At 32.6% G+C, this 15101-nt stretch overlaps 3 protein-coding genes across 4 annotated transcripts; 2 read left to right on the forward strand and 1 right to left on the reverse strand.

Moving 5' to 3' along the window:
- Positions 1–185: 185 nt before the first annotated feature.
- On the reverse strand, positions 186–5755 carry LOC543591 (uncharacterized). 2 transcript variants are annotated; one of them, XR_742394.4, is made up of 3 exons: positions 4890–5755; positions 3453–3565; positions 210–660 (listed from the first exon to the last, which is right to left on the reverse strand). XR_742394.4 is itself a non-coding variant. In NM_001312645.1 (2 exons), the coding sequence occupies exon 1, from the start codon at positions 5602–5604 to the stop codon at positions 4900–4902; it is 705 nt and encodes a 234-aa protein (NP_001299574.1). In that variant the 5' UTR covers positions 5605–5688; the 3' UTR covers positions 186–660; positions 4890–4899. The 2 variants fall into 2 exon arrangements, 1 of the variants encoding a protein (NP_001299574.1); NM_001312645.1 differs by lacking the exon at positions 3453–3565 and having other exon boundaries at positions 186–660; positions 4890–5688.
- Positions 5756–9587: 3832 nt separating this feature from the next.
- On the forward strand, positions 9588–10749 carry LOC101266654 (fasciclin-like arabinogalactan protein 9). Its single transcript, XM_004243769.2, has one exon. The coding sequence runs from the start codon at positions 9646–9648 to the stop codon at positions 10396–10398; it is 753 nt and encodes a 250-aa protein (XP_004243817.1). The 5' UTR covers positions 9588–9645; the 3' UTR covers positions 10399–10749.
- A 2437-nt stretch (positions 10750–13186) lies between these two features.
- Positions 13187–14258, forward strand: LOC101256014 (fasciclin-like arabinogalactan protein 9). Its single transcript, XM_004243344.5, has one exon. The coding sequence runs from the start codon at positions 13421–13423 to the stop codon at positions 14162–14164; it is 744 nt and encodes a 247-aa protein (XP_004243392.1). The 5' UTR covers positions 13187–13420; the 3' UTR covers positions 14165–14258.
- The last annotated feature ends 843 nt before the right edge of the window (positions 14259–15101 follow it).

Genomic DNA, 15101 nt, shown 5'->3' on the forward strand with positions numbered 1-15101 from the left:
ATATTTAAAAGAAATAAATCATGATTGATTCAATTATTCAATAAAAAAATAAAACCCTAACACGTTTAGAGATCTATTTATATATTTTGCCTGGAAAATGTAATAGAAACAAACAAATCGAAGCTTAAATTGATTTTTTTCTGGACTAATAACCAATCCAAACGTAGAATTATCACCATGAAAACTAAGTGGGGAAAGAGAAAGAAACCTTGAAAACAGAAAATTAGTATGCACTGTGATACAGATAAGTCTGGAAATACAATATGGTGATGGTGGTATTAAACCATCAGAATACACCAATTTATGGTAGTTGCACAGTATAACATAGAGTAAAACATACAATACATTACATTTCATCCAAGTCTTCTCTCTTCCTGAGAGAGTAGAGAAGGTAGATATGAAAGCAAAGAAAATTAGAAGGCGGTAAATGAAAGAAACAATTTGATCGATCTTTGATCCTTGAACGTCTTCGTTTAAAACCAGCAACTCATAATCTGGTTACTGGACTACTGCAGACAAAAGGAGCAACCTGGTCATAATCCTACTTCCATGACTTCAACAACCATTAACATCCATCCATAGCTGATCTTGCAAGCCTATTTGCCTCAGAAAAGACCTCTCCATCCTCATCGGCAAAGGGGAGCTAAGCTCCATCAGGATCTGTCAACCAAAATTAAAATGTGGATCAGAAACATAGCCCTCTCACTATTATGTTACTTCAGTTTCCTCTTAACAGTGCCAGGGAAGAGGGTCATCGTTATACTTTATGTTCAACAATGTCCAACTTACAACATGCAAATCAACTATGGACGACAACTGGAGTTGCAAGATTGTGGTTCCTAAACTCCCGATGAATGTCTTTAGCTTAAAGGGTTTAATATACAAGTCATGTTTACTTTTCTCCTAACAAACAGAATGATAAAGCATGTCATATGACCAATCATATTACAAGATGCTGAAAAATTGAACTTGACACTCGTAGCAATTGCAGAATAAAACACTACACTTTCCTCGTACTGATGCTCATGAACGAGCAGCATCAAATTGCAGAAACTGCATAGAGTTCCCTCAGAGCAGCACTTGAAGAAATTGCAGAATGCAACCAGTAAAATAGAACACTATACTCTTTAGTGATGAAGCACATGAACTGACTGCAACACAACTAGTAGAACCATCGAGGTGTGCACAAACTGACACGAACACCACTGTTATCAAAGATACAATTGAACCAACTGCAACACAGCTACCCACCCAAAAAATAATAAAATGTGAATGATAGCAGGAAGAAGCACAACCCCAATGGTTGGCACCATCAATGCAAGTACCATTCAGAAGACTTTAAAGTGGTTCAAAAGAAAAAGAAAATAGCTTCTTATTATGAACAAAAATCTTATTTTCCACATTTATGGACCAGTTTTTTGTCTCAAGCACCGGATAAACAAACAGATTCTATAATTGGACCTGCCTGCAACATACATGAGTAATAGCTGCACTTGCACATGAAGTCATGCTCCGTATGGGCATGGCTGGAAGGAAGGTTGGAAATTAAGCATATGACCTCCATCGCGGGGTTGACTGATCCAATGCACAATAGAGTGAATTCTATGTGAACTGCAGTACAAACCCCTTTCCTGTGTGCTGATGGCAAAGAGGTCTGTGACAGATTTTTTCAAGGCCTAGGAAAGACTTAACAAACTCTCTAAAAGCTTATATCCCTCTTCTTCACTTCAAGTGTACATCTTGAATGAGCTCAGAACATATCTGAGGAAAATTCAAGCACCCTTACCCATGACAGAGTGCAGAGTTCAGAAAAGCTATAGTAATTTAACTAAGTAAAGAGGTACTCATCATAGACTTGGATACACAAGTTGCCAAAAGAAATATCGGCCTACCTTCTTACACTCTCAGAAATTTGTTGCAAGTAGAAATGTAGATTGTGGTCCATCTTACATTGGATGCATCCCACAATCCATTGATGGAACATGATAGACTATCTATATTTCCTAGCATTTCTACTAGTCAAAATTAGGCAACATTATTTAGATCCATCCTCTGTCTATTAGATGTCAGCTTTGTAAAGAGGCGAGATCTAGAAGTATTTATTTCATAGAATCACCCAAACGTGTATATTAAATGGTTAATACATTCATTAGCCCCCGTACAAAGATGCCATGGCATCTAATAAATAATATTTCTTTTCTTTTGTTTGTCCAATAGTGTTGTTATGAATACTTTTGACATTCAACTTTTTGCTATTTACAGCGATACAATAGCATTTGTCAACATGACCTCCATAGTTCATACTCCATGGAAACCTACACAGATATCTGGAGCGCCACCTGTCTCGACAAAACGAGGGGGACTGAACTGCTTCTGGTTTGATGCTGAGAAGTTGATAAATTTGATTAAAGTATGTATTTAGTAATTAATAGGGTTGTTAAATTTGAATGGCGTTTCAAGTTCTATTGTAAAAGGCATATTTTGTAATTGATAGGGTTGCTAATCCCCAACTTTAGACTTAGGGTAGTTATTGATGGCCTTGGTCATTTTTTGTCGTAAAGGCCACACTTTTCGTATTTTGGTAATTCATATATTTGTTAATTCCCTATTGTTAGACTAGCAATAGTGATGAATGACATTGGGCATTATTTTGTTGTACTATGTAATCAACACATTTGCTAGTTCCCTGACTTCTCTTTTTTCTGTCTAGTGTTTAAAGTCGTCATTTTCCTTTTTACTACCTACTTGAGTTGAACATCTTTTGAAAACAGTCTCTCTACCTCCACAAGGTAGGAGGTAAAGTTTGCGTACACTCTATCCTTCCAACACAATAATAGTAAAGACAAGGCATAAAATATTCAATAGGTGGGTGTTCAATTATCTGCATAGTTTAATCCTAAGGTCCAAGAATGTAAATAAGTTGATCCCTTTTAGACGTTCTAAGCTAGGGCTGAAATAGGTCAAAATGAGGTTGCCGATTGCATTTTTAAGTTAATTTTATTTGAAAACCTTTCGGGTTTTATGTTACTTATATCTATACAGCCCGACCCTAACGGATCAATAGTATTTAGTTTTGAGGGATACTTTTAGGTGATTCTTTGAAATAAAAGTAGAGTTAGGGTCTTGTTCTTGAAAAGAAAAATCTAAGGATAAGGTAATATAATTAGCGAGACAATAGTAGTAAAGACGAGACATAAAAGTCAAAACATAACTGTGTTCATGCCTTATTTGATTGACTACTATCTATCTATGAAGCCTCTTAAACTAAACATTTGAGTATTGACTTGTTGCAATTCTAAGATTTGTGAGTGTGTTTCATGATTGGAAAGAAAGTTTTTGGGTGAGCAATAGTTTTTACATCTATCTTCAACTTCAAAAAGTTCTTCAAACATATGTGATTTTCTTTATTAATTTTGAACGAAACACCTCATTTCAAATAATGATAATATTACCTTCACTTTTTGAAAAAGATTTGCACAAACAAAATCCCTAAAAGTTTCCTCAAGAAACCGAGTGAAGTTCTTTGTCACACTTTTTCAACCAAAAAGCCTCCTCCAAGTTCCAACTGACATAAACAGAACTTCAAAGCTACAGTTAGGCAAGTTCTATTGTATATAAAAAAAGATTCCAAAGGTTATTCATAAAACCAGCAGGCTGAATTTAAAATGAATCACAACTTTTTTAAGACACTTTCTTCAAAGCAGAAAGAGGGAATGAAACACCAAAAAGACATTTTGAGATAAACAAAATTGAAAAAGCATGTTTGAGTTAAGGAAACATGTTTCGTTTGCTAACTACTTATATTTTTAGGAAACACAAAGAAACATCTACAGAATGTTTGTGATAGACGGTTAAATGCCGATGACACAGAAAAAGTGGGAAATCCACCACATCCCCGGACATATTTTCGCGAGATATTCAGTGAAGAGAAACAAAGCCTGCTAAAACCTTCTCTTATTTTTTATCATAAAGATACAACGTATTTTCAGCTCCATTTTCAAGTTTCTTTTTTTGTTAGTGCCTATAATACTACAGCATTTTAGTATCCTGTTTTGTTATTTACTCAATAAGAAAGAAAAGTATGCTGATAGTTGACACTGCAAGCATAGGACCTCACAAAAATCTGAATTAAAAAAGGGGACCGTAAATGTGCCCTTACGAACATTAAGACAGAACTTTGTTAACCTCAAAACATGGTGACCCGTTTTTTATCATATTTGTGTGTGTGGGGGGGGGGGGGGGGGTTGGGGGGGTAACCAATTATAGGAAAGTAAACGTTGCACTTATTTGATTATTAGTGATTAAACGTTGCACTTATTTGATTATTAGTGATTAAACGTTGACTCACAAAATCTTATAATAAGCATCTACGATCAAGACAAAAGCCTGAATTCGCATACTATAGGGTATGTGGCCTTACAAGCGTTGAACTATATATTACTTGCCAATCAAAGGCAATAACAAAGATAAATCCAAAGATGAGTAAAGGATAACAACTCGAACCTATATTGTACTATCAGATGAAAAAAGTCAAATCAAACCTATATATACTCTTCCCTCCAAATAATATCGAATGAAACTTTTTCTCATGTTTGTCAAGGAAAACAACCTTATTGATTTCTCTTCTCTACCTCCACGAGGTCAGGGAAAGGAGTATACGCTCTACCAAACAAGCTCATAATAAACAAAATCACATTCATGAAATTAGTTTAAACGTAATTCACAGATCCAAATGAATATCAAAAGGGACTACTTCACGAAAATTGGGCAAATTGAAACGAGATAAATACAAAAGAAATATATTCTTCTCAGTTGCTCCACATCTCTACAAAAGTTCCCAACAGCATGAAATATGAATATGTAAGATGTCAAATGATGAGGAATCATACCATGATGCCATCATCCACTAGAGTTGGGCCGAGCTCCGCTAGAACTAGGCCGGTTCACAAAGTTCACAGAATCAGCTTCACTAAATCCTCTCCTCATTCGATCATACCCACCTCCAGATTTCGGCCTACCGTTGTCTCCGTACCTATTAGGTGACGACCCAAGATATCCCTGATGATAATGCTGACCACCCCCAACCTCCGGTCTAGCCCTCACTCCCTGACCACCCTTCGCAACATCCGGGACCGGTTTCTCCTCCCTGCCTACAAATCCCGGTCTCAGATGTGGGGGCACGAACCGGTTCGACTTTGGCAAAGGCGACTGCAAAGGTGAAGGCGGATTCACAGGAGATGATGAAAGTGAGGTGGTGGTGGTGGGTCCAGCCCCAGTACGGCCTTGTGGACGAAGCGAGATAGAGTCAGATTCAGCTCCAGCTCCAGCTCGGATTTGATCCGGTGCGCTCGGGCTTTGTAACTTTGGTTGTTGCTGGATCGGAATAGGCTGGGTTTGTGGAATAGCGATTGGCTTTGGAGTAGGCCGGCTCAGAACAAGCATATGTCCATGGATACGAGAGTTGGAGATAATAGTCTTGTTACGACTATCGAACGACGACGACGAAGAAGAGTTTGATTTACCAGAGGTGGCGGAGTTGGGAGTAGTTTTCTTCTCGTAGATGTCGTTAAAGTTAAGGGAGGTATATTTATTGGTTCTTGCCATCCACCGCCGCCGCCGCGTTCCGCCGTGAAAGGAGAGGAAAATGTAACTACCGGTGATCGGAAAAAGAGAACAAATGGCTTTTACGATCTCGTTTTTTGGGATCTGTGAGAGAAAAAGGGAGGAAGGAAGAAATTAAGTGTAGGGGATGTGCACGTTATATCGGTGGGGCTTTGCTTATTAGGGACGATATGTGACGTGGCAATAATATTGATGTTGATTGGTGATGATGAAGTGTCTAGATCTTATGGCACGTGTCATTTTTCTTTTCTTTTCCTTTTTTACTTTTAGGTGTTTGTGGCAATTTTGTTTTTCTCTTCTTTTTAAAAAATTAAACTATGTTTTGATTATGAACGAACACTTGGAGCCATTCTAACATATTTAATATGAGGAATAAAAAATAATAATTTCGAGATATAATTATACTTTTTTGTATTTAATTACGAGTAATAGTTAGATTCCACATTATATATTTTATTATTTATATCATAATATATAAAATAAGAAATGAAATGGGGTGTGAATTCATCTTCATTAGTTCAAATGAGAAAGGGGATGTATTCCATATATATAATAGGATAAAAATCTATAAAATAACTTTATCAATTTCATATTTAATAACAAATAAATTGGGGTATATGTTGATCAAATTAACTATGATGACTAGGAGGGTGTTTGGATAAGTTTTTAAGTAGATCAAATTAACGTATGATATTTTTAATTTATTTATATATTTGATAAATTAGTAAAGTGAAATTATTTAAAAGCTAAAATTAATTTTACTAAATCAAATTAAATATTAAATATTTACTTGTCATTAAAAAAGTTTAAATATATCTCAATTGCTTAAAACAAAACAAATGCAAATATTGTTTCTTTTTTTATTTATTAAAAATAAAAATCACCACCTAATTATCAATTTCAACGTTCACATTAACTACTCATATCTATAAGAGTTCTAAGAGAAATTTATTTCTCTTCGTTATGAGTATTTTTTCTATAGGCTAACTTGATCTTTTCAACTACTGTTATTTGATTTTCTTTTTTAACACTCTTCGTGTTCGTCATTGAATAGTAACACATTGCTCACATTTTAACTACATTATTATAACCAAAATATTGTATACAAATTTATAAAATTTAACCAAAATATTGTATACAAATTTATAAAATTTAACTTGATGTCTTCTTCAACCTCCGCTCGTACTGAATTTTCCCTCTTTCTCTACATCTTATATATTATTACAATTTTATCAAAATGTGTAAATAACGCACACTAATCACTAAATAATCAAATATCCATTGAAATAGTTTGTCTATTTCTTTTATAATTTTAGAGTCAGGAGGAGACCATATTCACCAAAAAGTATAAATAGCACACACTAGTGACTAAATGATCAAATGTACACTATAGTTTGTTTATATCATATAATAATCTGTAGAAGCATTGATTCATATATGTAAAACTTTTTAGTGATAGAATTAAAATAAGTTAATATTTATTAAAGATCTACAAATTTCTTCAATTAATACAAATTTAGGTATAAATAGGACAGTAAAAAAAGTTTCATGAAAGAATATTTTTAATAAATTGAAATAGGAGTTGAACTTGATAGAAACTTATATTCTTATTAGGGAAAAGGGTCTCATATACCCCTCAACTTTGTCATTTGGGGCTAATATACCCCTCTTTATAAAAGTGGCACATATATGTTCTTATCGTTATACAAACGGCTCACATATACTCCTGTCGTTACAAAATGGCTCACATATACCCTTCATTTAACGGAAGTTAAAAAATTAATTTTAAATTTATATTTATTACTTCTAATTTTTTTAAAAAAATTATTTAGAGGTATATATGATTCTTCTATCAAAGTTCAAGGTATATTTTAATTTTTTTCATACATAAATTATTTTTTGACTTCTTTTATTATAATTATTTGAATTTCTTATTCTTATTTTGTTTTTTCTTTCATTCCTAAGTTTATAGAATAAAAAGTTAAACTATTTTTTTTGTGTGCATTGTAATTTAATTTCGTATTCGAAGAAAAAGTTTGGTCATCTACAATAAGTTTTACAAGAATATTAGTGAGACATAAATAAATTTGATTATCAAAATAATAATTATAAATTAGTCATTGAAACAAAAAAATATCAAAAAAATATGTTTGACGAGGATTAAATTTACTCATATGAGATTATATCTTTTAGAAAAAAAATAATTATTTTTTTCATTTCCGTTAGAGGAAAAGGGTATATGTGAGTCATTTGTTACAAGTAGGGGTATATACGAGCCACTTTCATAATAAGGGGTGTATCAGCTCTAAATGACAAAGTTAAGGGGTATATCAGACCCTTTTCCCTTCTTATTATATATTAATTATTGTGTTTTGTGTCTTAGTTTTATGATTACACAAATTGAACTTAAATGAAGCAATTCATGAACAATACTATATATCAATTTATTTGGAATTCGTGTCTTAGTTTTATGATGATACAAATTGAACTTAAATGAAGCAACTCATGAACAATATTATTGGAATTGAAACATAGTACTAAAATTATTTTCCCACATTTGCAATAATGACAAAACAATTGATGGAGCAAACTCAATCTCCATTCATTCTTGACTCATAAGTATCTATACTTAAGTAGTCCACTCATTAAGCCCATGACAAATAAGAGACCAAAAATATTGGGCTTGTCAAATATCCTTTAAAATTCATGATTTAATGTATGGGCTTAAATAAGACCTTTTAGCTAGTTATGGTTTCACTAATTACAATTCGCAATTATAATAGCATATTATATAATAATGTATAATATAGTGTTGTAGGTAAGCGCAATGTCTCAACATTTTAAAACTTCTTGAAAAAAATACAATTCGTGGCTAAATTTTGGTTTGCCATTTATATTTGTATTCATTATATTTTTTGTGTATTTTACAGAAAAAATATAAATGCAAGTTGATTTGTATTACAATGAATTATATATTAGATAGAGAGAGACGAGCGAAATCTAAAGAGGAGAGAGTGAGATCAAGAGAGGGAGGAGGGAGGAAAAATACATGTTGTATTCGTTGTATAACAAATACAACCGATACAAAATACATATACAATTGAATACTTATTTTTCAAATACTATCAATATAAAATGCAAATCTCTCACATATATTTGATTGGATACAATTGATACATAATACATTTGGCATATAGGATGAATGCATATTGTATTTGTATGTATATAAGCAATTTCTTAACTTTTAAGCTCAATTTTATAAGTTCGAATTATTAAAAAGCATAAACGTGAAAGCTACCTGAGGAGAGATAAAATAAAAAGGAAGAAAAAACAGTTCTAGTGTTGTCACATAATTATCAAGTTTTGTCGTTTAAATATTTGTAGTATGATTAACGAGTTAGGACCTACATGTCTCAACTTTGGACTAAGAAAAGTGGAATTGAACAAGAGCTCGAAAATTATTGAAGTGTATGAGTCCGATTATTTTTTATAAATTAAACATATTGTTATTTTTTTATAACTAGTAATGTTAATAACATATTGAAGTGTACGATGCTTTCAAAAAAAAATTATTTTAAAAAGATAAAGTTCAATTTTATAATATTCACCAAGAAAATGACTATGGCTGGCCACAAAAAAAAAAAAATTGTCTTCCAAAAGTATTTTTTTAAGTGGAAATTTTTGAAGTGTCACTACTTTTCAATATTTTGCCTTCTCTCTTTTTTAAAATGTTTTTTTTTTAATTGAAGTCAAGCTAGATTTTTTTAAATTTTAATGCATAATTACTGAGTTTAGTAAACAATAAATTAGGATAAATTTATCTGAATCTCAAAAGCTAACTCACAAGGGGAGATTTGTTCAAGTCATAAGGAGACCAAATTTTGATTCCTTTATTTTCTTACACGTCTAAAAAGATAGTAAAAGGCTCAGACGATTTCAAAAATTCCCACTAAGGATTAGCCCAAAAGCTTATCCTATAAATTTATATACTAACTAACACCATACACATTTCTGTTCCAAAAAATGTCTCATCAAAACCTTTTTTCTCTCATTCTTCTTTTCATCCTTGTTACTAGAGCTGAATCTACAGTTAACAGATTTCGAATCCTAGAAGATGAATCCACCGTTGACGTATATCATATCCTCGAAGGTGGAGGAGAATACAATACATTCATCAAATTCCTCAAAGAAACAAAAGTTGGAGATCGAATCAACTACAAAGCCAATTCCAGCGATGGCGTGACAGTGTTAGCCCCAACAGACAATGCATTCAAAAACCTCATAAATAGTATATCTGACGACGAGCATAAACTACAACAACTCATAAATTACCATGTAATCTCAAAATTCTACGAATTTGATGAGTTACAAACAGTGCATAACCCTGTAGAGACGCTAGCGACAGGGGAAGATAATGAGCCTCTTGGACTTAACTTCACCGGAAAGAAAAATCAACTGAATGTGTCATCTGGTTATGTGGTAACAAATGTATATGAAAAAGCAATATCTATTAGTACAGATCCACCATTGGCTGTTTATAAATTAGACAAAGTTTTAGTGCCTTCTGAGTTTATTGATCCTAAATCTCCATCTAGTAATGATGCCCCTGCACCTGCTAAGGCCAAGAATGGTACTAGTGATGATGATGAAATAACAGCTGATGATAAGCCATCACCAATAACTGCTGCTGCTACTAAGCCAAATGATGCTAAGAGGATTAATGTTGGAATTCTTTGTTTGATTTCTTGTGTTTTCTTGATGGGACAACTTTCTTGAAGCTGGTATATCAGAGTTTTAGCAGAAATAGTTACATATAATATTATTTAGTATTATGTTTGGAAGGAATTTTGAGCAATCTACAGGGTCGATTTAAGGTGTATAGGTCGGAGAAGTGATCCATGTATTATGTTTGGTAGAAATTTTGGACCTATGTATACACCCTACAGGGTCGTTTGGTAGGGGAGTATATGAGAAACAGTCAATGTATTATGTGTTGTATTTTTTTGGGTATAAATTTTGGACCTATGTATACACCCTACAGGGTCGTTTGGTAGAGAGTGTATGAGAAATGGTCAATGTATTATGTATTGTATTGTGTTTGGTAGAAATTTTGGACCTATGTGTACACCCTATAGAGTCGTTTGGTAGGGAGCATAACAAAAATAGTCTATGTATGATATTGTTTATATTCGTAGGAATTTTGGACCTATGTATACACCCTATAGGATCGTTTGGTAAAGAGTATAAGAAAAATGGTCTATATATTACGTATAGTATCATTTATGTTCAGTAGGAATTTTGAACTTATGTATGCATACTATAAGTTCGTTTGGCAGGGAGTATAGGAGAAATGGTCCATATATTATGTATTTTAAATTATTTAGTATTATGATTGTTAGAAATTTTTGACCTATGTACACACCCTATACGGTTATTTGGTAGATAATATACGAGAAATAATCCGCATATTATTTAATATTATATTTGATAGAAATTTTGAATCTATATATAGCTAATTTACGGATTACTTATACATCAAATTACAAAATGTCGCTTGAACTAGTTTGTTCATGTCATGAAGGTATGTGAATTAATATATGTGAAACTATGGTCAATGATAAAACTAATTTAATGTTCATCTAAAATCACGTGAAATAAAGTTATTATCTTAAAAAACCTACAAAATTTTTGGAATCAATACAAACTTAGCCAAATAGGACATTGTGGGAAACAAAGGTCCATAAAGATGATATTCTAAGCTTGTTAGAATATATTCTTATTAGAATAAAGGAGTCCACTCATTTAGCCCATGGCAAGTGAGAGACCAACAAAATGGGCTTCTCAATCCAAATTGATAGAGATGCTCAATCAATTGGTATTTTCATGGGTATTTTATTAATCTCGATACGATCTCTATTAAAGTTTAGATACTTTTTGGGTGATTGTATGACCGTTGCATAACATTGTAGGGAAAGTAGTATGGATAATACTTATGCGGCAAAACTTTTTAACCATAAAGCGGTCAAACACGTAAAACTCATCACTGTCTGGCAAGGGCATTGAAACCATAACATATTAAGTTGAAAACACCACTTTCTTTGTAATATTATCACACAAATATCCGCCTAGAGAAATAATTTGATTTGTAGTATTGTCACACTAGATAAGCGCACACCTCACAACCTATAGCAATGAAGTAACAATAACAACAACCAAAAATTATAGTTCATGAGTTCATCTTTGTTTGTAATAACTTATAATTAGTTGTCATTTCAAATCTCACCTAAGTGCTTTTCCTCATAGAAAACATTAGTTATCCCTTGTAGAAAAAGAGAAAATTCTGTTCAAATAGATATTGAGTTTACATTAAAGCAAATAAAATGTAATATATTCCCAAAGAAAATAACACTAGCTATTTTTTAAAAGTAAAGTGGCTCGTCCTGAGTTTTGGATATGGAGAAAATCCTACTAAAAACGTCGTCCTGGCGCCCCTGAATCGCCGTGTAGGGTACGATCCAAATTAAATTGAGGTTCAAATGTCGACTTCAAACATCGGATGAAAAGTAAAACTAAAAAAATCAAGGGATAAAGACATTCCACAAACAGAAGAAGATATATTTGTATATATAATGGACCTACCTAATCATAAATTTAAAGAATGACAAGCTAAGTTTCTCTGTTTCTTAGTTGAAACCATGTAAGTTTTATCACAAATGTGTAATGCCATGTTATGCCACTCTGTCAAATGCTATTATTATATGCTTTTCTCATATTATAAAATTTGTATTTTCATCTTTGTAGTTGGTATTGCTACTTTGGCTAATTGGATCTGGTTCTTTTCATTTCTTGCCTACACTTTTTTTTAAAATTCATTATTTTTTTTTTCTATTAAAGTCAAGCTTGATCTTTTAGTGCATTATTACTAACTTAATTTCTGTAATAATCAGTTGACAAAGAGTGATTACTACCCATTAACTACTATAATTATCATTTTAAGTGCCTCCCATATTGTTCAGCTAAGACAATTCTTATCTCTTAAAACTAGATTTTCAGGTTAAATTAAGTTCAAATATCAAACTAAATCCGTCTATGTTATTATATTTTTCCAATGTTGAACTCACATGTTATTCTATTCACACTCTAGTTGTTCAACCTAGACATGCCAACATGTTTTAAAGTGTCGAATTTCCCACTCATATTCAAATTGCTCCGAATTAGTTAAAGGAATGTGGACAATACTCATTTCATGAACCTAACTTTTAGACGGACACAATATCTAACTTTTGATGTTGAGTTGGACCAGACAGACACTTTAGTTGTTCAACCTAGACATGCCAACAGGTTTTAAAGTGTCACACATTACTTGTCTTGTAATGTTATTTCACGCTTCAAACTCGAGTTATCCACTAGTGTTCAAAAAAATTTAAATTAGTTAAAGGAATGTAAACAACGCTCATTTCATGAACCTAAGACCAGACAGATGATTTTTGACGTTGAATTAGACTCGACAAATACTTTGTTAACATTATATAATATTGATTTGATGGAAAAATTAAGTGTGGTTTTGGGGGTTTGGGATATCTTAACTACTACTATATTTTATTCTTCCTAGTCTATTCATTGGTTGTTATATTTTCATTTTCTCAAAATAATACCTATTTGTCTTGATGCAAGTTCATATACAGCTCATTCCACCAAGGATTAGCCCCAAAACTTATCCCATAAATTAACACCACAATCCTCTTTACAACTCCACACACATCATATCACATTTGTAGCTCTTCCAACAACAACAACAATGCCTCATCAAAAGCCTCTTTCTCTCATTCTTCTATCTACACTCCCACTTCTTTTCATTCTCACACAAGCTCAATCACCAACAGCACCAGCACCAGCACCCTCAGGACCAATAGACATCTTTGCAATCCTCAAAAAAGAAGGACAATACAACACATTCATCAAGTTCCTAAATGAATCACAAGTTGGTAACCAAATCAACAACCAAGTAAACAACTCCAACCAAGGCATGACAGTTTTGGCACCATCAGACAATGCATTTAACAACCTCCCAAGTGGTACACTCAACCAACTAAATGACCAACAAAAAGTACAACTCATTTTGAACCATGTCATACCAAAGTTCTACACATTTGATGACTTACAAACAGTAAGCAACCCTGTTAGAACACAAGCAACAGGGCCTAAAGGTGAGCCTTTTGGACTTAACTTTACTGGAAGTAACAATCAAGTGAATGTCTCATCTGGTTCTGTTGTTACAAACATTTATAATGCTATTAGAAAAGACCCCCCATTGGCTGTTTTTCAATTAGACAAAGTTTTAGTACCTTCTCAGTTTACTGATCCATCTAGTGATGATGATGCCCCTGCACCTACTAAACCCAAGAATGGTACTAGTAATGATAAAACAACAGCTGATGAGCCATCACCAGCAAGTAACACTAAGCCAAATGATGCTAAAAGGATCAGTGGTGGGATTCTTGGATTGGTTTGTGGTGTTTTCTTGATGGCAACACTATCTTGAAGGGGGCTACAGAGTTGTTAACTTTATGATCTTTTGCTTATACTAAGCCATTTTGTATTACATTGTTTTCTTCAAGATTGATTGTTTTTGTTCATTTTTATGATTTCATTCTTTCTATGATGTGATTTCTTCTCATCTTTTTTTTTTTGGTACAATCTTGCAATTACATGAGTTGTGTGTTCTATTGTTTATTATTCATCCGTTTAAAAAATAATGATCAGGTTTGATCTAGCACGAAATTTAAGAATGTAAAGAAGATTTATGAATCTTGTGATTCTAAATTAAAGTTATGTGAAATATACAAAACTGTTCTTTAATCTTGTGGCTTTAAACCTGTCACGTGAAAAGTTGAAATTAAAATGTTACCAAAATCACTTTTTTAAATAAATTAAAAAGGAAAGGATGTCTGAAACGAAGGGAGTATTATTATACTCCATTGGTTGGTTTGGAGGGTTCGTTTGACTATGAAAATTACGAGTATTTTAAAAAAGTTATTTCTATTTCGTAAAAAATGATATTTGAAAAAGTAGGAATTGTGTTTGGATATGATAAGTTTTTGAATTTTGTAAGTATTTTGAAGTGAAGGAAACTTTTTTAGAGTTAAGAAATTGTATGATTAGACATGTTTTTCGAAGTTAAACGGTGTTGGAATATTTTTTATTTTTCTCTATCTAATTTTGACAAACATGTTTTGATTCTAAGAGAAGATAACATGCAACCATGACTTTAGGAGAAGTAGAACAAGTCCACTTGTGGTTTAGTTGGGATCATATGAAGTTAGAAGTCAATTGTTTAGTATAAAAAGATCAAACACTATTACACTTAATTCATTAATTAATAACTCAGCTACACATGGAGATTTTAAATTCAAGGGAAAAGGATCTGATATACCTTTTAACTTTGTCATTTAGAGCTGATATACTTCTAGTTATAAAAG

Source organism: Solanum lycopersicum, chromosome 7 (genome assembly GCF_036512215.1).
Source record: "Solanum lycopersicum chromosome 7, SLM_r2.1".
In the NCBI taxonomy this organism is placed as follows: Eukaryota; Viridiplantae; Streptophyta; class Magnoliopsida; order Solanales; family Solanaceae; genus Solanum; species Solanum lycopersicum.